The 21,439-nt window shown below is 38.2% G+C and overlaps 1 protein-coding gene across 6 annotated transcripts in view; it reads right to left on the reverse strand.

Annotated features, from left to right (window-relative positions):
- Positions 1-20,835, reverse strand: part of LOC107048755 (ATP-sensitive inward rectifier potassium channel 12-like) — a 35,041-nt gene extending 14,206 nt beyond the window's left edge. For 2 of the 6 annotated variants that reach the window (XM_015272127.1, XM_015272115.2), the window contains exons 1-9: positions 20,369-20,835; positions 13,231-13,345; positions 12,861-13,099; positions 12,232-12,505; positions 11,927-12,119; positions 10,712-10,933; positions 9,273-9,502; positions 8,871-9,166; positions 7,849-8,089 (exon numbers count right to left, since the gene is read on the reverse strand). In XM_015272127.1, the coding sequence (XP_015127613.1) occupies positions 7,849-8,089; positions 8,871-9,166; positions 9,273-9,502; positions 10,712-10,933; positions 11,927-12,119; positions 12,232-12,505; positions 12,861-13,099; positions 13,231-13,345; positions 20,369-20,616 (2,058 nt within the window). In that variant the 5' untranslated portion in view covers positions 20,617-20,835. Of the gene's footprint in view, positions 1-202; positions 705-5,847; positions 6,011-7,848; positions 8,090-8,870; positions 9,167-9,272; positions 9,503-10,711; positions 10,934-11,926; positions 12,120-12,231; positions 12,506-12,860; positions 13,100-13,230; positions 13,346-16,981; positions 17,381-20,368 lie in introns of those variants that run through there. The other 4 variants (XR_001461697.2, XM_029125970.1, XM_015272134.2 and 1 more) reach the window with 4 other exon arrangements.
- Positions 20,836-21,439: the final 604 nt, after the last annotated feature.

The following is a 21,439-nucleotide window of genomic DNA, read 5'->3' on the forward strand; positions in this document are numbered from 1 at the left end:
TAATGGAAGAATGTAGGCCGACACGCGATCGGATGTACCTTTCATTCGGCTCCCCCTCGTACATATTTATTATTTCTAATAACGCCTCATCTCACAATATTCACTGATGCACACACGATGCAAAGAAGTCAAGCGGAAGCACCTCTATTGCCGTATCATACCCAAGAGGCTTATTAAACAGGCTTGTCCAGAATCAGCTTACCCAGGATTAACCGTCCCCGAGGTACGAGACATCAGTTAAAAAATCGAAATTGCCTCGAAATACTGCGATTCTGAAGTACGTCAACATCAGAGGCTGCGTCAGAAGCCGAATGTGCAGCTCCGATCGATTGAACTTGTCGGCCTTTTATTTGAATATCACCAGCAACTTGCCGCCACGATTGGCCCGACCCACACGGTACACCTTCTACTGACGCACTCAATTCACGAAATACGTTAGAAACATGCCCTGTCACAATATCCACTTGATGGAACGTTTCTACTCGATCCTTTGAATGGTTTCACTCGTCTCTGAATTTTTAAAGGCACCATTGCGTTAACCAACTGCTCTACTATTTATTCACAAACCACTGTGCACCACTGGATGAAATATTCCCGGTGAATTATTATTTTTCAGTGAAACGCCTTGGCGCTCAACAGCAGAAAAACAAAACAGTCAGCGTTAAAAGAAGGCGGATACCGGCGAGTGCAATAGTGAACGTGCCGTCTCCTTCAGTGACGTCGACGTACGTTCTACACTCGCCTTTATCCCCCCTCCCCTCTCCGAGAACAACTTCCTCGGCAAACACAGACACACGCGTGGAAGTGGATTTTTTTTTGCGCTTTTGAGTTTTGTTTCGCATTTGGATTTTATTTCGTTTTGTTGCGTCTCGCACGCTCCCCTCAGTCGCACCTCTAGAGTCGCCCTTCTACTTATGCTGTCACCTTCCAGGGTAAACGCCTCGGCTCCGCGGGTTTACTCAGCGATATAATATTCAATTATACAGTCTGTGGGACATTCGAGAATGGGATAAGAGTGAATAGACAGTTGTTGGAATTGTCATTCGTCATTCTTGCTGGAATTTTTAGGTTGCCGGTCGGGCTTGCACACTGAGAAAAGACAAAGTTTTTTGGGAAGGAGGTTTTTACTTGTCAAGACATTCATGTTTCGAAAATTGAGAAGAACGATTCTGTGGTAAATTGGTTAACTGGGATGAGAACATTTTTTTCGAAAATGCATTTTTCGGTAAATCGCTCAGCATTAATTTGTGGAAGCGATTTAGACAAAAAAATTTTTTGGAAAAATGCTTTTATGCTAGTTTGCCTATTCACAACAGAAATGTTTTACACTGAAAAAAAAAATTTGGTTCATAACTAGAATTCAGATATTTTGGATTTGAGACTAAAAACAAATTAATAAACTGATTTAACTAGACCTGGTTTGAGGAATCAGTTTCTTGTCATAAATAAATTATGCTCGCCTCTGAGACGAGAACGAAATCTCTTGAAGAGAGTTTTTTTGCTCAGTGGTAGATAGTTTTATCTTATCAATTTTTAAACCACGAGTTTCTTGGTACAAGTGGAGGCGTAATTCTCAAAAAAAAAACATTTTTTATCAGTGTAGGGTTGGGAGACTGGTATATTTTATTTTAATGGGCATTCTTTTCTTTATTCGGGAATGATTCGGGCCGTTTAAGAAATGTGGTGTCATGCGGAGGATAAGGTTCCATTTTTAAGTGGAAAAGGACCGAGTGTTGGCCCCCAGTAGTAGTGTTGAGGTATATTTCACGAGAATGAATTTCGTAAAATGAGAAAGTCTGTTACTGTTGTCTTTTCTTAATTTAGAATGGACATCCCCTTTTTTTAATGATAATGATGCCGTTGAGAACGTTCACATATTAAATGAAGAATAATATTTCTTGTCCAATTTTACAATTTCGCTCGAAAGAAGTCTAAAATTGAAAAATTTTAGTTATTAAATTTGCCGAAGAATTCGTGGATAATCATCGCCATTTAAATTACATTTTACAAAAAATTACTCTTGTAATTATTCTCTTCGCATGAGTGAATAATGGAAATAATTAAAATTTTCGGAAGTCTTGTTTTTTGCGTAAAGAATTATGTTAGAGTTCTAAAATTAGGACAATTTGGTAACGATTAAAAAAAAATTGTTTTTAAGATGGAAAATTCAGTTATAAAGTAGTAAAATGCACTCATTTGTAAAATAGTAAACCGTACTATGAAAAATCCCTAAGATTTAAACCAATTTATTTCTTACAGGATTTTCTGTTTCAGTAATTTCAACAGTCCCCTTCCCCTTCCTCGTCTTCAGAGAATATTCATTTTGGAAGGAGGGGCGATATTTTTTCAACCGACGAAGCCAAACATCATGTTTCTCCTCCTAAATTTCAGTCGTGTCAAATTAAATTTCACCTTAATGCTACCACTTTCTACTATATCGTCTCTCAATTTTCACTATGTTCAACAGTAATTTTTGGATTCTATCATTTTTCAAAGGCGGCTTAAATCGAAGCGCGGAGGTTCAACTCCACATTCTGAATTATTCTCTCTTTAATCCGTGTTTAAGTACTTAATTCTTTCGCGGTAAAAATGTATTCTGTTTTGGACTTCTGGGAATATTCGGAGGTCTTCGTCCTGACTAGGACGCTCACCCAGCCCTTCTAATCGCTCCAACTGCGAGACGGCGCCCAGCATCCAGTTGTGCAGAAAAATGGGAGGATATTATGGCCGAACGTACTCCCACTCTTTATCCCTTTTTTTTAAACGGTAAAACGTTTCTTCGTAAATCACTGAAAAACCTGTTCCCCGGCGCTGGTTGAATAATTTCTCAGGTAAAAAATTAAGCGGACTGGCGAAGAGTTCGGCGCGGGAGGGCAGAGGGGCAGAAAAAATAGAGAATTCGGAGGTTGCGCTCTGGTTTCTGACCGATGGAATATTTCAACTAGGATTTCCTGGAGATCTGCCGGTTTTTTTCACTCGCATGCCAATGAACATGATTTTACTCTCATGTTTTTTCATGCCAATTATTATTCACGAGTCAATAAACCATTTCACGGCCAACAAAGACGAGGCAACAAGTTCCTCGCACGTCGGATTATCACAATAAAGTGTGTCTGACTCTGATGTTGTCTTCCACTTGAATAAATCTTTCAGATAGTTGAGTATGAGGGGAATATTTCGCGACGAGATAAAATCGAACAAATAAATCGTCAAAGATTGTATGAAAATTCATAATAAAAATTTTCCAATTCCAGATAATTTATGCATTAAAAAATTTGCAATTACAGAGATTATCGATGAAGAATAGAGTGAGTAACAACAAAAGCCGAGGAGAACAAACAGAGAGCATTATTCTCTTCCGGGTTGGATTAATCACGTTTCGCTGCTGGCGCCATCAACTAAAGATTTTTTTTTTCAAATTACACAGCAGTTTTATCGCATCCACGATTTTCTGTTTTTGCAAATTCGTCGAAAATACACGTGGGAGGAAAAAAATAATGACGTGGGGGGAACATAAGAGAGTGTCGATGAGTCAACGGGCGTCAAACACATACTCGTGTATCTGTGAGAGTAAACCGAGTGTTTAGTACGTGAACGAGATGTTGAGGAGTCTCTGCCTCTCTCTGCTTTTACGATCGTCAATTTTGACTCGACTTTTTACCATTTTTCATCTCTCATTCTTTCCGGTACCGCCTTCCAGCTCAATGGGTGACTCATGGGCTCCTCGGCGGCGGTTAATTGCTCTTGTCTTGAAATACGGGAACGTCATAGGTGGAGCTACTCAGTCATTATGAGGAAATGAAGAGTCAAATCCAGGAATACGAGAAACGGTATGAATTCACAGGCAAATTGAACTTTGCATTTATGCAAAAATTCAATGACAATCCCAGCGCAATCATTTTACTCGGGAATTTTACACGCAATTTCATCAGTTTTTTTCAGTGCGTATCTCTTCTACATATTTTTTGAACTGATATTTAGTGGGTGATAATCACTCATTTTTTATTTCTTTAGACAGTTATCTTTGGAAATTTTTCATACCAAAATTATTGGGCAGAAGTTCCTACATTTTTTCTCATATTTTTTAAAGCAGAGATGCAGTAAAGAACCGCGTGAACACTTCAGGAAATTTATGTCAAGAAAATTCTTGCAAAAAATTTCAACAGAACGATTTGCATGGGAAAATAAAAATCTATTGATGATTTCATCCTCATCTGTCTTTTCTGCACATTTTCCAACAGATCAGTGTTCAATGGATAATAAATAACTGCTTTTTCATTTTTCTTCAGACAGTTATCCTTTGAGATTTTTTACCTAGAAATTCCTAGGCATAAGTTCCTTCATATTTTTCTCATATGTATTCATGAGAGATGAAGTAAAAAATCGCGTCGAAACGTCAGACAATTTAAATCCAGAAATCTCTTTCAAAAAATTTCAACAGAATTATTTAAATGGAAAAATAAAAATCTATCAGTGATTTCTTCTATTGAATCTGTTTCGATCGCACTTGTTGATGTGAATCAATTATTAGATTTCGTTATCTACCTTTCCCACACATTCATCGCCAGATCAATATTCGATGGATAATAAATTTTTCATTTTTCATCAGAAAGTTATTCTCGAGTCTTTCATCTAAAAATTCCTGGGCATGAGTTCCTTGATTTTTTTCTTATATTTTTCGTGTTATGAGAAATTATGTCAAAAACTTTCTCTCAAAAAGACTCAACAGAATTCAAAATCATAAAAATTCAAAATCTGTCGATTAAATATATCTAAATCAATCTTCCATTGACTATTTTCCGATTGGATTTGTTTATGTGAATTATTTACTCGATTCCTCCATCTATTATGCAAAAGCAACGTTTTGAAACGCGAACTCATCATCCAGAAAAAGTGATGTAACAAGAATCGGTGAATCAAATTACCGTTTTATTAATTACATGATATTGTGGCTTGGAACGTTGTAGATCAGATTATTCCCCATTTGCGTCAATTTCTCAATGCACTGAATGATTCATCAAATCTTACGTTTCACAACCATGCCCAGAAATACTGAAGTCACTGAGAGGAGCATAAAATCACTCTCTCCAATATTTAAGAACAATTCTCAATGCGAATTATTCACGTCTTATGATTTTTCTAACTCAAGAAAGTTTTGAAGTAGTTGGTAAGTATCCGAAGAGCTCGAGCTGACGGGGCATTCGAGGGAAACACATCAAAGGAGAAGAAGACAACGAAGATGGAGGAGTTTTGTCTTTACGGCAAAGTACTCTGTAGTCAAAGTGTAATCGGGGCCGAAACTTTTTGTAAATAAATACAACTAAACTGAGAGGAGTCTCACTTTATGAATAAACTCAAACTCCTCTCGATTTCTTCTCTCCTTGAGGGTTTGAAATAGTTAAAATATTCCTCCCTGCCTGGCAAAATAATGGGGGAAAATTTTACAAATTCGCGTGTGGCTTGTTGCTTTTTTTACAACTAGACTAAACTGTCAAAAATTTTCGTCCCTCCCGTGTAGAAATTCAAGCGGAGATGCGGCTGAACCTCCGCTCCAGGAATAGGCAATAATATTAGATTTTGGCAATATTAAAAAATATTAAACTAAGTTAATAAAAAAAAATTGAAAAACTATCACACTTTTACTATTCACCGTATGTCACTGAATCATGGAATCAGCATATTGGCCCGAGGCCACGGTATGTTTTCGTAATTCCGTAACGCAAGGCGATGCCGTCCATTGTCGTTGAGAGTGTCGAATCATGACCCGAGACAATGTCAGAAGCCACAGACTGGAAAATGTGCAAACACAAACGGCAAATGCCCGAGGTCGCGTCACAAGGGACTCACCGTTGAGTGTCGCAGATTTAAGTTACACCAGAGACTCCCTGAATTCACCGCAATTACACAGTCCCCCGATGAACAATAAATTCCATTGTAATTTAGTTGAATAAAAGGATGAGATGCGGTGAAAGTTGGCCCTGAATCAGGGATCCCCGTCAATATTAAATTTCTGTAATATTACAAGGATTTGACTCTTACATTATTGAAAGTTTAAAATATGTTGATTCAATTTTTCAAATAATATAGGGCAGGATGGGGCAAAACGGTCCCCCTTCAATCGTCAATATTTTTCGATTCAATAATCCGATTGGGATGAGTTAGAGCTCGTTTTGAAGAATGAAAAATTATCTTCAAAATGAAGTTGAAACTGGGAATTTTCACAATGTCATTCACAAGTTATTGACAATTGAAGGGGGGCCGTTTTGCCCCACCCTCCCCTTCTATTAATAATGTGATTGTTCACGAATAATGATATATTTAAAATTCGTTAATATGAAACTGTAAATTTACTACTAAGTGGATAATTCAAATTTCTTAAAAGGGTATTTTCGATTACGCAAGTAATCGTCAATCTTCCAACCTCAAATTATTGATTGATAAAATAGTTGAAAATTTGAATATTTGAATTGATGACACTTAAGTGCTCAAAAAATTTCAAGAGTGTTGTTATCGAATTAAGGGCTACAATATTAACCGTAACAAAATATTACAAATTTGGCTATCCCTGCCCTGAATGACTTGGAGCCTTGATTCACCGGATAATTCATTGGCCAATGCGAGGATCATATCGCGTCATGTCAATTGGAAATGGACCAGAAATGATTAACATCGTCCATATAAATCATGCCAGAGGCATCTACCAGCGAGTGCAGTTGGTCATATATTAGGTGTCCTCTGCTTTAAGTACAGACATATAGATTTGAGCACCGAACAGGATGAGTTTAGCGGCGGGAAGTGCCCTCGTTATCACACCAGTCAATTGTTTAATCACGACTCCCTGCCTCCGCTATTCCAGCCAGATATAACAACAGTGTCTACGCTAGTGATATGAAACCACACGCGAAAACCCGTTCAACCGGGGGACTATCGAGTTCCATGGGCACGTACCATACGCGCTCATACACACTGACATTAACACATGTGTGTTATGCATCGTGTCTTCTACATGACTCTTAATCCAATCACACTCCCTTCCGTCTTTGGAATTATTCGGATAAGATGTAACTGACGACCTTGTCAAGCTCAATGAAAGTATTATCCCGGATTCTCAGTGAATGTAATGTAATGAATCATGTAATTAATATATTATGTGACATTTATGGAAAAATCCGCAGATAAATATAGTTTTAATTCTCAGGGAATTGTCCCTTATTTTCAGGGACTTGTGAGATTAAACCGAGTGGGCTTTAGGGAGAAAACATTCCGGAAATTCAGGGTCAAAACGCAGTGACTCTGAATGAAAAAATGCTTTTTTCCCAAATTTTTTACTTTAATTTTAGTTAATCAGGAATTTTAGGGAAACGCTATGGAAAATTATAGGGTGGCATTTTTTTTAGGGGATTTCCGATAAAAAAGTCAATGGATTTTGATTTCGCTAAACAGGGGAATAGACCGGAAAAAATAGGATCCATTGACTTTTATCTATTAAAAAAATGTGTCTTCGAAATAATCAATACAAATAAGCGGAGAAGGGGGATAGATTTTTCAAAAAGGACCTCAATACAATTCTCGTAAAGTTCTCATAAGAGTTCAATCGAATTCCCTAGCGAATGCGCAAGATTTTCCAATTAAATTTCTTCGTATTGTCACAGATTGCAATCGAGAGCGAAATGACAAAAGTCGTTGGAATGTTCGCCAAGAACAAAATACAATAAATATAATCCGGATGCGACCCAGTTAGAGAGACTTAAGTTACATTTAGTACCCCATACAACACGTATTCTTAATACTACCGTCAAGATTCTATTAAGCACTGAGCGATTTTTTGTATAATTTCGTTCTACTCACTTAGACCTGCTCCTCCGGATTACTATGATGTGGATAATGATTAGTTGCTTTGATATCAGAAACGTCTGGCCTTGGCAGTAGCCGCGGGGGTGGCGATATCCTTATGAGTCTCTCTGGCTTTTTATCCTCGTCTACGTAGCTCAACATACTGTGGGTATCGGATTTGTGGTTATTATCGAGACTAGATTCTATGGGACTAGAGAGTTCATCGCGTTGAGGTGAGTCGGCGAATCTCGTGTGTCTGGAGATAATGACGACGAAAATGTAATTAATGAATACATAATAATGGGTTTCCGTAGAGTGAGAAATTGTTAAGGGCGTTTTCGCCAATTATCTGAATGACTTTATACCTTGAAAAATTTAATTTAGTCAAGGCCTAGAATTTTTTTTCCAAATTTCGCTTTAAAATTTTTTCCGAATTTCTTATTTTTTAATTTTTTTATTGCAAAAATCGTTATTTATGGTCCATAAATGGTCGACAAATAATAAATTTAGAAATGAAAAAATTAAAAAATTGCAAAATTGGGATAAATTTTAAAAAACGAAATTTGAAAAAAAAAATTGGATAGAACGAATCCGAGTCCCAGTCTCATTTTTTAATATGTTTCGTAAAAATAGTCATTTGGGGTAAAGAAATAAAAAAATCTCGAATCGAGGTGGGGGAAAGGGGTATCACGCACAATGCTCTACTTTTTCGGCGATTTTAAAGCATTTCTAATGACGTGAGCTAATTGGCGCCAAGTTCAATCGAAAGAACGGAAAATTTTCTGCGGAAATCCTTATTGAAACCCCGAAAAAAATTGACCTATGCTGGAATGCAAGATTTTGTCAAAAACTCACAAAACTCAAAAATTAGTGTTGTGGGCGTAATAAAATTTGAAAAGAATGAAAAAAAAATTTGCAGGCCTTTTGAATGATAAGAAAGCCATATAAGAGGCCTCAAAAAAATTAAATTTTTGAAGGTACAAAGTCATGCCAATAATTAGCGAAAACACCCTTATAATCGATGAAAGGTGATCTACCTTGGGTCCAAGGTGACCCTCGAGGTGGATTTTTTCATGGCACTGGTTGATGCCGAAGGCTCTAATGATGTTTTCGTGGGTGATTTCTTCATCCCATCGTAACTGGATTTTGAATCATGCTTTTTGATTGTTGCTTTGGACTCATTCCTGTGAATGCCTCTTCCCTCCTTCGATTTAATACTCTCCCTGCGATGCCTCCTCAGACTCGCGTTTATGTCCTCCAAGACTGTATTGTAATCCTCCTGTTCACCCTCTTTGACTACTACACTACTACATCCAGCTTGATCATCGTCCTCCTTTTTCAATCATCAACGTCAATTAGAATCACGCTACATGGATTTTCGGGTAAATTGAATGTAACAATTTCCTGGCTGATGAATTAAAACAGGAAAACCTTCGTACCTCATCGTGTGTGTAGAACATCGCTAATCTCTGATCCGGTTGTACATTGATACTGTTACGTCTTGGTGAATCGTCCGGGCCAGTTATCATCACGGGAATTGGCGTGGGTGGTGTTGGTGAGTGCATGTGTAAACCACCAGATGATGATGCTGAACTAGAACCGGAACTCGTTGTCAACGAGCTGCTTGAATCCTCACGGTATGTTGGAAATGTTGCTGAACTCATTCGTTCTGTAATTGCAATGAAGACGAAGTTGTGTATACACGGAAAAAAAAGTTGGAGAAAATTTACAGTACAAGTCAGTCATCGTAGAGCGAACTCGATTTTTAGTGCGAATAGTCAATTTTTCGCCGTTGGCCCACGCGAATTTACTGAACATTTATTTTCGCAATTTATGCCGAAAGTATAAAATTCATCATGCATTCCATCAAAAATTATCGCAGTGAACGTAAATGATTGCTCAGTATTGCGTATAATTTTCCTGTAACGGAGAATGATTCGTTTCATTTCCATTCATCCCCATGATACTGTTATCACCTTCAGATGAGTACAGGAAAAAAATACCCTACCGTGCGAAAAATTCTACTGTGCAGGAGAATAATTCTTACATTCAAAGTTTTTTTTTACCGAACGAATCGTAAAATATCCTCCACAAATAAGTATTTTTTTCATTGAATTACATTGAATTTCGCCCCACGATTAACTTTACAGTAAAATTTGGCATTTTTTACGTGATTGGGAAGGTTTTACTTTTTAATATGACGAGATTGAGGAGAGGAATTTTGTCGTCAACTGAAAAAAACTGTTTTGCTTCAGTAGTTCGTTAGGTAAAACAAAAACTAATCTTCCGCAATGGAGAGGTTTTCATATATTTTTCAATCGAGCTAGAATCGGCTGAATTTCTCATCATAGTTCACTACTTGCAAATTTTTAATTTCATTTCATCAGGAAAGGAATTTCAATTTAATTTATGGACATTATTCGGATGAAGAAGGAAATTTTTTTTTAAATTTCAGACCAGAATACAGAATAGGAGTGAAAAGAAGTAATAATAGCCCGCGCAAAGTACTCTTTCCCTTGTATTTATAATTTGATAATTATTTTTTCTCAGTAAAAATTTCCTGATGCCAAAGTTGATTTTCTTTTCTTCTTTCACAGCGAAAATTTCTCCATTTGACTAAATTGAGAATCACCGGAACGATGAAAAAGAGAGAAATTAAATGTACGTAATCAACGAACAAGGTTAACAGCAATTCTTGACCTCTTTCAACCAACGAGGTTTTTTCTCTCCCCACAATTACACTTCAAGTTCATTGACACCCCGAGTATTATTGTACATTTTCCGAATAGCACAGATGGCAGCATACGCTGGCCCCACTGTTGATAAGATAAGGATAAAAAAAGCCGAGATAAAAAAAATTGTAATCTCATTTGTTTACCTCCTTTGGCGTGATGCAAAGCTTTTAGCTGATCGAGTTCTGCAGCTGAACATAGAGGTGTATCTACCTCGTATGTGTTATTGAAGAGGTTGTAGTTGACTTCGTACTCTCCGGTTTCCTTTTTGAATGTAATGATGTGAGAGAACCTGTGACCCCAGAGTATTTCAGTTGGTAGGTACGAGCTTCTGGCCTGTGTCGTCATGCCCGTCGACTCTATAACACCTAGACATCCAAACATTTATCAGCGATTTCAGAAGGGAATTGATTGACGTAAATGGAGATAAAAAGATTTCAGTTTCTGGTAAACATCGCTGACATAGCGAGCGAAGGATCCTGGAAATATTCAGGATTTGGATTCATTGGAAGATTTTTGTTGAAAATCGGACGAAAAGTTCGAAGATTGTAGTTTACAGAGAAAAATTTGTTTTGATCTTTAGGGACAAGTCGCTGATTTTTGAACATCTATCATCGATTTTTATCACCGAAAAATCGGTGATGAATTCTGAATAGTCAGCGACTAGAATAATCCCAGTAATTATCGATTAACCGAATAACCGTAATCATTAGTGATTTTAATCACTAAAATGCGGTGATACGCTGTTAAAAAATTACTCTGGAAATTTGAAGCAAAAAATCTTGAAATTTTTGACAATAAATAATTTACACGGAATTTCCGTTGATCTTGTTATTGATAAATCAGTCAATATATTTGTCATCTCTTACTATGTGTACGTCCACATGAAAAGGGAGATATTTCCGAGATATTCACGTTGTTGTCTCCGTAATTCCGATTTAATACAATGTTAAATTATTTCTTTGAACTTCTCGAGCGACGTAATTTTCCGAGCTATCGAACTTATTTGGGTTTGAAATGTGCGGAATGTTATCAATATTATCGGAGTGTGCTCAACTCCATATTCACGAAGTAGGCCGTATTCACGTGGACGTTTATATTATCGCATTGATGAAAAAAATAATTAGGCATTTACCAGAAATTTCTGGTTTTCTATTCATTTTCAGGGACAAATGGAGCGGAAATTTACAGTTCTGTTTGGTTTTTCCAAGAACTTCTGAATTTTCAATGACAAGATTTCCCGAAATTTCAGTGGAATTGCAACACGATAAAAATTTCCTGAACTGGGCACGGAAAATTCAGACAAAAATTTTTCTCAGTGTAGATGAATTTTGTCCTCGTAATAGCGGAATGCTGAGTACCTTCGAGCATGACAATAATTTCGAATCGCTCTTTGAGCATATCACTTGCAGAGAGATGATACAGCGGCGAATGCTCATCAATTTTGTGGACAATTGTAGTTGGCCAGATGAAGAATATTTTATCCTCCTCACCATCACCACCGACCCTCAATTCAGTCTGGTAAAATGGGAGTAGTTCACCCTCTCTCGTCACCTGAAAATGTGGAAATTAGGAAAATTGATAAATCTGAGAAGCCGAGGGAGGAATATATTAGCATAAATCAATGAATTGCCCGGGAGAGGTTGGAAAAAACTTCACCAAGTACCTTTCGCTTTATCATCTGTGCACGAACGTGTGCCTCTATGATGTGGCTCTTTCTCATGTCCCCGACTCGGAACATTAGGCATGGCTGGCCGTCTCTTTGACAAATCACCGCATTACGGGAGAATAAAAGGGTCTGGGTGCGTTTTTTTGGACGTGATAACTTAGCGAATACAATGCCAACCATGAATGCTTGTAGTATAACTCCGGTCATTGATTGGATGCACATTACGAATATTGCCTCTGGGCATTCTGTAGTTGTGTGCTTTGATCCATAACTGAATGAACGAGACAAGAGGTGAATTTTCACGTTAAATATGCTCCATGGAATGTCTAGAGTTAACTTTTTTCCGACGTTGAAAATTGGAAAATGATTGAAATAACTCGAGCTCCATTCCGTAACAGTTTTTCCAATGGTATTTCATTCATTAAGGATTAATAAAAAATGGGAGAAAGGTTATTAAAACATCATACAACTTTAAATTGCCCCTAAGTGGCGGAAGTAACGAAGTTCATTTCAGTTTGGAAGCGACAAAATGTCCCTTCAACTTCGTACATCTTTGTAACATGAAAAATTAATTCCAAACAAGACGTCGAAGCCATTCAGGCGACATTATCAATTTTCATATTTACCCAATAGTGTGCTGAGTCTCGACTGAGAATAAAAAACAACTGGTGAAGCCATGTATATCCTCCACACAGGGGGTGAAAGTTTTGTTGGCGTCAGTGAAATTTCGGGGATCGAGATCACCGTGGGCGTACGCTATGAGCCACCAGACAATTGCAAACCCCAACCACGATAGTAAAAAGTTCATCGAGAATACCAGCAGTGTCCAGCGCCATTGAGCATCCACCAGTGTCGTAAAAATATCCTGATAGGAAGGGGTCAAAAGGAAAAAAAGAAAATTAGAAATCGACAGGTCAGTGGTTTGTGTGAGCATCTGACAAAGGGAGAGCGGAAAAAAAAATTGAAAAGAAATGATCAGAAATGTCTGGAGTTTACCTGGAGATATCTTCGACGTCTTTTAGCGACGTTTCCCTGGACAACGTTGCAGTCACCGTGCTTGAACACCACTCGTTTTCTCACTCGCCTAGAGCTAAATCTCGTCTGTCGATATCTGGAATATTTTTTATCTCTTAAAAACTTGGGGAACGAGAAATTTATTATGAATATAAAGAGAGAAATCTAATGTCGGAGAGAATCTTCAGAGTGCAAGTGATGTCAGTGAGACGAAAGTTTGATTAAATCGAAGAAAAGATACAGATGAGAGGCTCTTTATTTGATTGAATTCGTTATTGTGGAAGGTTGAAAACTAGTGCGTTGGAACTTTTAATTTTTCTTTAACGAGGTTCATTTTAATGCGCAAGCATTGACAGACGGACTTATCTCCTTCCTGTTGATAAAAAATTTAATCTACCAAGAGTAGATGGGTTTCGATGTTTCGAATATCTGTATTATTTGCCTGGATATCGCAGTTTTTTCCCGATTATTGGATTCGGTATATTTATTCACATCACTCTTTGTTCTTATCTTTATTTCTGGAGTCTTCCAGTAGGTGAATTATCAACTAGAAAATAAATTCTGCGAGAACCCGTATGCTAGAGGAAAAGTGTTTATTCCTTTTTGTCAAAGCTACTGAAGATTTTTTTTCTCAACGATCAGAAATGTTAGTTCTTCTCGCGACTTAAACAACTGTAGTATTTTTATCGAACGTGGAAAATTGCACTTTTCGGAAAATACATAAACGACCTTAAAATAGCAGATTTTTGTTTAAAAGTGTTTATTCAGGAACGCAAACACTCGGAATTTTTTGAATTGATGAACCGAGCAACCCAACCCAAGTCCATTATTCTGAAATAGAATGGGTAATATACACCAAATGTAGATGCTAGCAGGGAGTGATATGAGGTTTACTGTATCGAATATCTCTAAAATACATAAATAAAGCTGTGAGTTCCTTGTTACAAGTAAAGACGTATTGAAAAAACGGACAAAACAGAAAACCGAAAAATAATTTTTTTCAAATTTCAAAACAAAAATTGAAGATAATTTACGTCTCTCACATAAATATGTTCTACATATTGGGAAATTTTTCTCTCTGCATTGAATTATACATGATTCCAATTCTTACAGACGTCCCATCATATATCAAAAGTTGTGGGATGCCGCCATTGAATCCCCACAAACTTTCGAGTATCACGGGAGTCTCCCCTTAAGGGGTAACAGAATGCCGCTAATTTTCCAAATTTCTGAACAAATTTCCTTCCGACAGTTATCGATATTTGCAGAATTCAAAGCACATTAATCTCCTGGAGGCAATGATGAAGATCAATCTGCTGTGGGTGCGAAAAACATTAATAACTTTGAGCAGGAGATTTGTTTTTAAAATTTCGAGGAAACGGTGTCCTTCTGTTACCCCTTAACCATCCAAAATGTTTGTGCACGGAGAGAAATAGCCAATAAAAATTACGTATCTTTTCCGTAATTTCTGTCACGGAATTTTTCCGGAGGGTTCCGTAATTTTTATCTGAATCTCCTGTGAAAAATTACGATACCGTCACTTGAATTTTCTGAGTCGATTCCGCAATCGGTAAGTGAATTATGAGTTTCGTAATTTTTACTGAACATTTCTCTCCGCGTGATCCTCAACCTGTAAAAAAATTTGTTCTCCCAGTGACATCACTTGCAACCTTTCACCTTATCAAGTTCTCAAACAGAAAAAATTCTAAATGTCAAGAAATTTATTTTCCTCAGTGAAACAGTATTCCATGCTGATAGTTTGGAAAACTGACACGAAGGCCAAGCGCCAGTGGAATATCAAAGAGCCCCGGCTTCCATAAAAAATAGAAATAAAATCGATGTATTCGTCGAAAATAATTTTTCAGCATACACCCAAGGAAGTTGCTTTACTATTCCTGTCTCCGATACGGGCGTTCGTGTCAGGCGATTTGCCAGGTTTTCCTCACAGTGGGGAGGCGTCGCGAGGGCAAGAAAAGCCCTACGTCAGAGGTCGATGTGTTTCAATCCTCAAGTTTAGAGTCCTAGGTCAATGATACACATCGAAGTCCCTCTCCCCCTTCACTACCACTGGACAATGACCCTCATTCTCCAATGAAAACTTCCTAACTACTTTTCTCCAAACAGTTACGTTTCTCTGACATGCAGTACTACTAGAAGTTACCAGAACTTGTGGGTCTCACGTATCAGTGACAAATCTACCTCTACCAGCGCAGAATTTATTCTCTCCCAAGATTTTGGCAAATGATCACTCCAACACACACACACAATTCACTTTTATAAACTTCTTCTTTGAACTCTACACATGTCCTTGAGCGTCTGGGACGCCTCTGTTCCAAAAATGTTCTTACCCTCATCAAGCTTGAATATTCCGGGATTATCAACGGATTTTCATGCATCGAATATAAACTCCCCGTGAAATATAAATAGATGGACTGCACGATTCATTGTATGTAAACTACTCAGTAAATACTGTAACATCATTTCTGCAGTTTGAAAGCGCAATTGACGTTGAAATGTTTCATAAACTGTATTTTAAGCTTGTCTGTCACGTGTTTTAGAATCAACGTGTTTTCATTACTCCACCCGTGTCTGGGGTCCTTGGGTGTAACACAAACCAGCTTCTGATGTTGAATTTCAAGGTTCAACGTCTTGAGCTCTACATTTCCTCACTCAGAATTCACCAAAAATCTACATTTTCACGTACGACAGAGAGAAATTCTAGTACCACGCACACACGTGACGACCCTGACACAATGACCCGTCTGCCAAGAATAGAATCGTAGATTACATAGTGATGTTTCAATGGAAGTTTTGAGTGTGTCACGCTGATAGTGATAGTGTTGAGCGTGAAGACGCGTAATAAAAAAAATAAGCAACGGTGGAAACTAAAGTCCTCGTGGAGAGAAAAGTTGAGGAAAATTAGTCAGAGAATCAAGACACATTTTGATGTCTGAAACGTAATCATGATGCTAAATGTAATTTTCGGAACAATGCTTGAAGAAAATTTTACGTTTCTTTAAATGAAAAATGACTCCTTGAGCAGCAAAGAACATATTTAATTTCCCAATGGCTCAGAAATAATAATTAAGGTTTATCCACAATTGTTATTTTGGAAAATTAAGAATCGAATATTAACTCAGGGGAGTTTACGCCTTCTACAGTGAGGAATACGCTTTTGGTCGGGATTTTTGTCGCCCAGTGACTGAGAAAGAATCCACGAAAAATTGTGAGAAAAATGAAATAAAAAATGTTTTCATCAAAAATACAAATTCTACTGTTGGTTTTCAAAGAATTACATCACAGTGAGGAAAATTCGTTGTTTGTCTCACATTTTTTCCTTGATTGAGAAAAAAAATTTAATACAGCAATTTCTTCTGTTATTTTTTTCTCTTGTGGCCGGAAAAACTCCTGAAAATTGAGTACTTATTTCTGTACTACTGGTGACCTTTTCATCGAAATTCTGAACAAATTCAAGGATTTCAATGCAAATTACATGCAAGTCCGTAATTTTTTTCGCGAAAAAGACCTAAAACGGAATTTCGCTCTCCAACTGCTCGAGTTTTTCCCCAATTTTTCTTGAAATTTATTTTCACCGTGTACAATGTTTAGACTAGCACCAGGAGGCAAAGTAAACTACCCAAAATTATGATGTTTTGGATTAGCTAAAATTACATCAACACGTAGGCCAGTGTATTTGAAGCAACAAGAATTTGGGTCTTTTAAAATATCGTACTTGAGACACTCTTCACGCCAGGCAGCCTCCCCCGAGGTTGTGGCCTTGACCACCAGCATAGAGACCTGAGAAATGGCACGACGCAGACCAGACAGTGTCATACCATCGCCTAGATGAACACGATGTGCCGTGGTAGGTGTCTCAGTTGCATGTGACTGCTCCATTGTCATTTTATTAAAATCTCTCTCAGCACCTGCCAAACTCGCTCTCAAATCTCGCGAGTTCGCCGACCCTTTCCGTTTATTAGCACTGGGGAGATTTAATACCGTTTGGCAATTTATCGCTACCACGAGAGCGTTTATACTTGCGGTCGATTGCTTCCAATGGAGAATCACAATCCAATTGAATGGATTGAATTTGTTATTCAGAATTGGAAATATGATTTGGGATGATCGATAACTTGGCTCATCTGGGGCACTGAGGATTTACTGATTTTTCAGTGCCCCCCAGTGGTCTTGCGTATGCGCCTTGGTGGTAGCCAAAGGGGGAAAAACTAAATGAGAGAAGTCAAGTTGAAAGAGAAAAGTGAGAGGTGGCCCCTGGGATAAATTTAGCAGCGCGTTGCCTCCCTGTTTCAAGTTAACACCGAGTTAGTAGAGTTTGAAGATACGGTTGGGTTAGTTATTCTGTTTAAGGAAGAGCCAAAATTTAGAAGCACCACGATGTAGCAATTCGTACTTAAATTTAATTATAATCTAGAGTTACGTTTTTACTGATTTTTTTTCCGATGCTTCAATTTTTCGTGTTGTCTATTTTTTTGGAACTGGAGGAAAATCTCAAAGCCAAATGTCACAACGTGTCCAGAGCCAGAGAAATATCCATACCAAACGTTTACACCACATTCGATGGGCTTTTCAGTTGTCACTCGGAATATTAAATACGTGTCCAAAAGTCAATCGCCCGTGATCTCCTCGATTGTCACACAATTCTCAACATCAAAACTAGAGGATCTGGAAGAATCACCTTTCACTTATCGACCGACGCTCCTTGAGCCGCAGATATTCCCCCTTGTTAGCCACTTTATATTGTTATGATATTTTCATATCAATCAGCAATTATCAACGAAATACTGTTGAATCATCGAGGGACAAAGGGGGAACGATTTGCATCGGATTCAGCCAATTAAGCGCGTACCCTAACGAACGGTATCTCATGCGACACTGGGACGCAACTCGACCAATTTGGTTTTTGGCTGGGCATCGATGATTTCCTTCTGTGCGTACCCAATCTGTGCGTCATCAGCAATTTGGCATGATTGGACGGCTTTATCTGTCCTATAAAGCCCTCAGGATTTTCCCCCCTCTCTCGCCGATAATTAACGCCTAGTCGCCGGTCTTTCTAAAAAAATCAATGAATATTCTACAATTTTTCCCCTGCCAATTAGAGTTATTTTCGTTTGGTCATAATTCCAATCAATCAATTGTCGCGATCCCCCTCTGTAGATGCGAAAGAAAAAATGTCTGCAATCAGCCAGAAATTGGGAACGAGACGAGTCTATTTTTATTTAATACCCACGTAGTTTTAGCGAGAGACATTGTAAAGGCGCCAGAATTTTGTGCGGATTTTCTCAAGATAAACTGTACCCGATATTTTCACTCTCTCTCTCTCTCTCGTTGGCATATCTACACACTTATACGTGGTGGCGCACCGAGTGTGCATAGTCACCCTCTTTGAAAAGATCTACCCACTCCACCTAGTCGCACAGCACGTATAGGTATGCATCATTCAACTTATGCATAAGAAGAAGGCAATGTTATCGTGAGTCCTGTCAAAGTCTCAGCCGACACTCGACCGGTCGACGTACGGGAATATTGCAACGCGCAGCGTAAAATAAACCAGATAAAACCCATACACAAATGATTCTCTAACACACGCCAAAAATAATTCCCCCCCTTCTCCTCCATCCTCTCTCGTATCTGCAAATATCTGATCCATTTTCACTGTGCAAAAGCATCGGAAGATGAGTGGAGAGGAAAAAAAATCTCTTTTCATACAAAAGCTCTCACGTGACGCGGTACACACGCTCCCTGAATAGGCTTCCCTGAATCTGACGCGAGACACTCGGATTGCGAGTAACGCAATACTCAATCGCTTCCATTTCATTTATTCTCGAATGAGGGGGGAATTTAGTATTTTTTTTCCGGGAACAATTAATGCTCCATTTGTTAATCACATGCACCCATGTGTCACTCGTTTTTTTATCTCGAGCGATTTTGTAGCTCGAACGAACCGGAAAATTCAACGACTGACAATAACAGTAATAACACTGATAAGAAATATGGAGGGAACGTTCTGGCGACTGTCACGTAGAAAACAGAGTAGATTGAGGTACGTGGAGTGGAAACAATAGTCAATCACTCCGAATCAAGGACATCCAAACACTTCAGCTTTTGTTCTTTCGTTAGAATCATTCTCTGCATTCGTTGGGGATTATCGGAGCTTTTCTTCAAGTCACATTTCACCCCACGTTTTAGAAATATTTGTTTAGGCTAGTTTTTAGCCTCAAATAAAGAATATTGTAATGTAAAAACCACTTGACTTAATTTGAGAACATGTGAACAAACCGATTCTCTTGAGTGTTTCAAGGTACATTTGTCAATAGCTAATGCAAATAATCGCGAATTTCATGGCAATAATTCATGATTTTTTAGTTGTCAACGCATGCTGCATTTATTTACAATATATTTACCAACCCATTTATTCACAATTATTTAAAAGTTTCATAACGAAAAGTCATTCATGATTTGTTAACAATCTAGTGATGCCGCAAGAAACTCTACGAGACAATACTTTAGGGAGATGGTATGGATCTCAATTTAAAGACCACGGAATCTTGGGTCTCGTCTCAGTTTCGAAATCCTTTCGTACCGATTTTTGCGATTCAATAATCGCAGACAAAAAATTAATTCTTAAATGAAATAATAATAACGATATGTCAGCAATCTTGTAATTTGGAGCCAAAATATTTCTTTTTAGAAAAGGCACCGTCTTGTACGAATGATCCGCCCCTTGAGCCAACCACTTCGTCGTTGTTGGAAGCAGAGTAATTATTCATGTTTGAAACTTTCAAATTCAAACAAAACAATTTTCTTTTAATTTTCAATCAACGATTTTGTCGGCCCAAGCAGAACTTGTTTGAGAACTTATTATTTTCTCTCCGTGTGCTCCAAAATCCTATTCAACAATATACTGTGACCTCACAAGCTGTGGAACGCTGTACAAACCCCCGTCTTTAGTCACAATTGTTAATAGTCAACAAACCTCGTTAAAAATACCTCAATCACTCAATCGTTCTACTAAAGTGCTTGAATATCCTCAACGAACACTTGTGATCAATGATGTGTTATCGATGACTCGAATATAACTCCCCTTAATTATATGATTTACCTGCTGAGCAGCGGACCCGTTTCGCCATTGAAACTTATTCTACTGAATGTACGTCTCTGAAAACTCCCCAATACACTGAGTTTGTCTTTGCTCGAGTCTTTAGCCGTTGACGGCTGCTCGCTCGTCTCCTCCCCCAGGTTGACAGCAACAGCGGTAGCTGGTACCGCTGAATTTACCAGTAACTCAGCCCATGGTGTCCCCGATCTTCTAGACACGTTGTCCTTCGTCTCCTCCACGTCACTCGGCATGACCGGATGTACCGAGATAAATTGTACTTTCAATGAGTCCTTTCGTCAATTAATACAATCGTCAGCAGTCGATAACGAGACTGCGGAGATTGTGCGAGTTGAGTAAAGTCGTACGACAGCCGTTCATCGGTTTTTCTATCTATCGGTGTCGCTGCCAGGGTCAGAATCCACTCTACGGTTTATTGGGAGTTACCAACTAATTCCATATCATTTTACCTCACTATCTGTGTCCATTTGATCTCATGGAATTCACTTCCACAAGAAATTCCTCCTCACTCTCGGGTGACTAGTTCAATCTGAAGAATCGAATCGGTTCAATCGACGAAGAATTCGATTGCGAATTTCCCGTTCAACGATTGAAGGTAAAAACTTTTCCACGAAGTACTCTTCTCAAAACTTGTGCTGAAATGATTTTCAAACTATTCAACAAGCGTGAATCTATGATTGCCACTGTCTCAAAAAAGAACAAACTTCAAACCGTCAGAACTCTTCTCCACCACTCCCGCGATAAGCGAAACTATTTCAACGATTCACTACGAAACTAGAGGAAAACATCGTCTTTCGTCCAAGCACACACATATTCACAGTCCCCAGCGAAAAATAATCTCCACGTGCAAACCAGGGCGTAGTTTTTTATTTTTGAATAAACCATGGCATTAAACTCTTATCAATAACAAGCCACATATAGTGGCACAATTGTTAACGATAGTCCGACCAATGGTGATTGCAGTCTGAGCGATAAATTTACAATGAACTAAATTGAAATTTTCAAATAGCTAGTAGGAAACCTGTCAACACGGTGGAACAACTTCTGAGATTGCGG

The sequence above is a fragment of the Diachasma alloeum genome, unplaced genomic scaffold (genome assembly GCF_001412515.2).
Source record: "Diachasma alloeum isolate Michigan unplaced genomic scaffold, Dall2.0 Dall_scaffold_00176, whole genome shotgun sequence".
Taxonomy (NCBI): Eukaryota; Metazoa; Arthropoda; class Insecta; order Hymenoptera; family Braconidae; genus Diachasma; species Diachasma alloeum.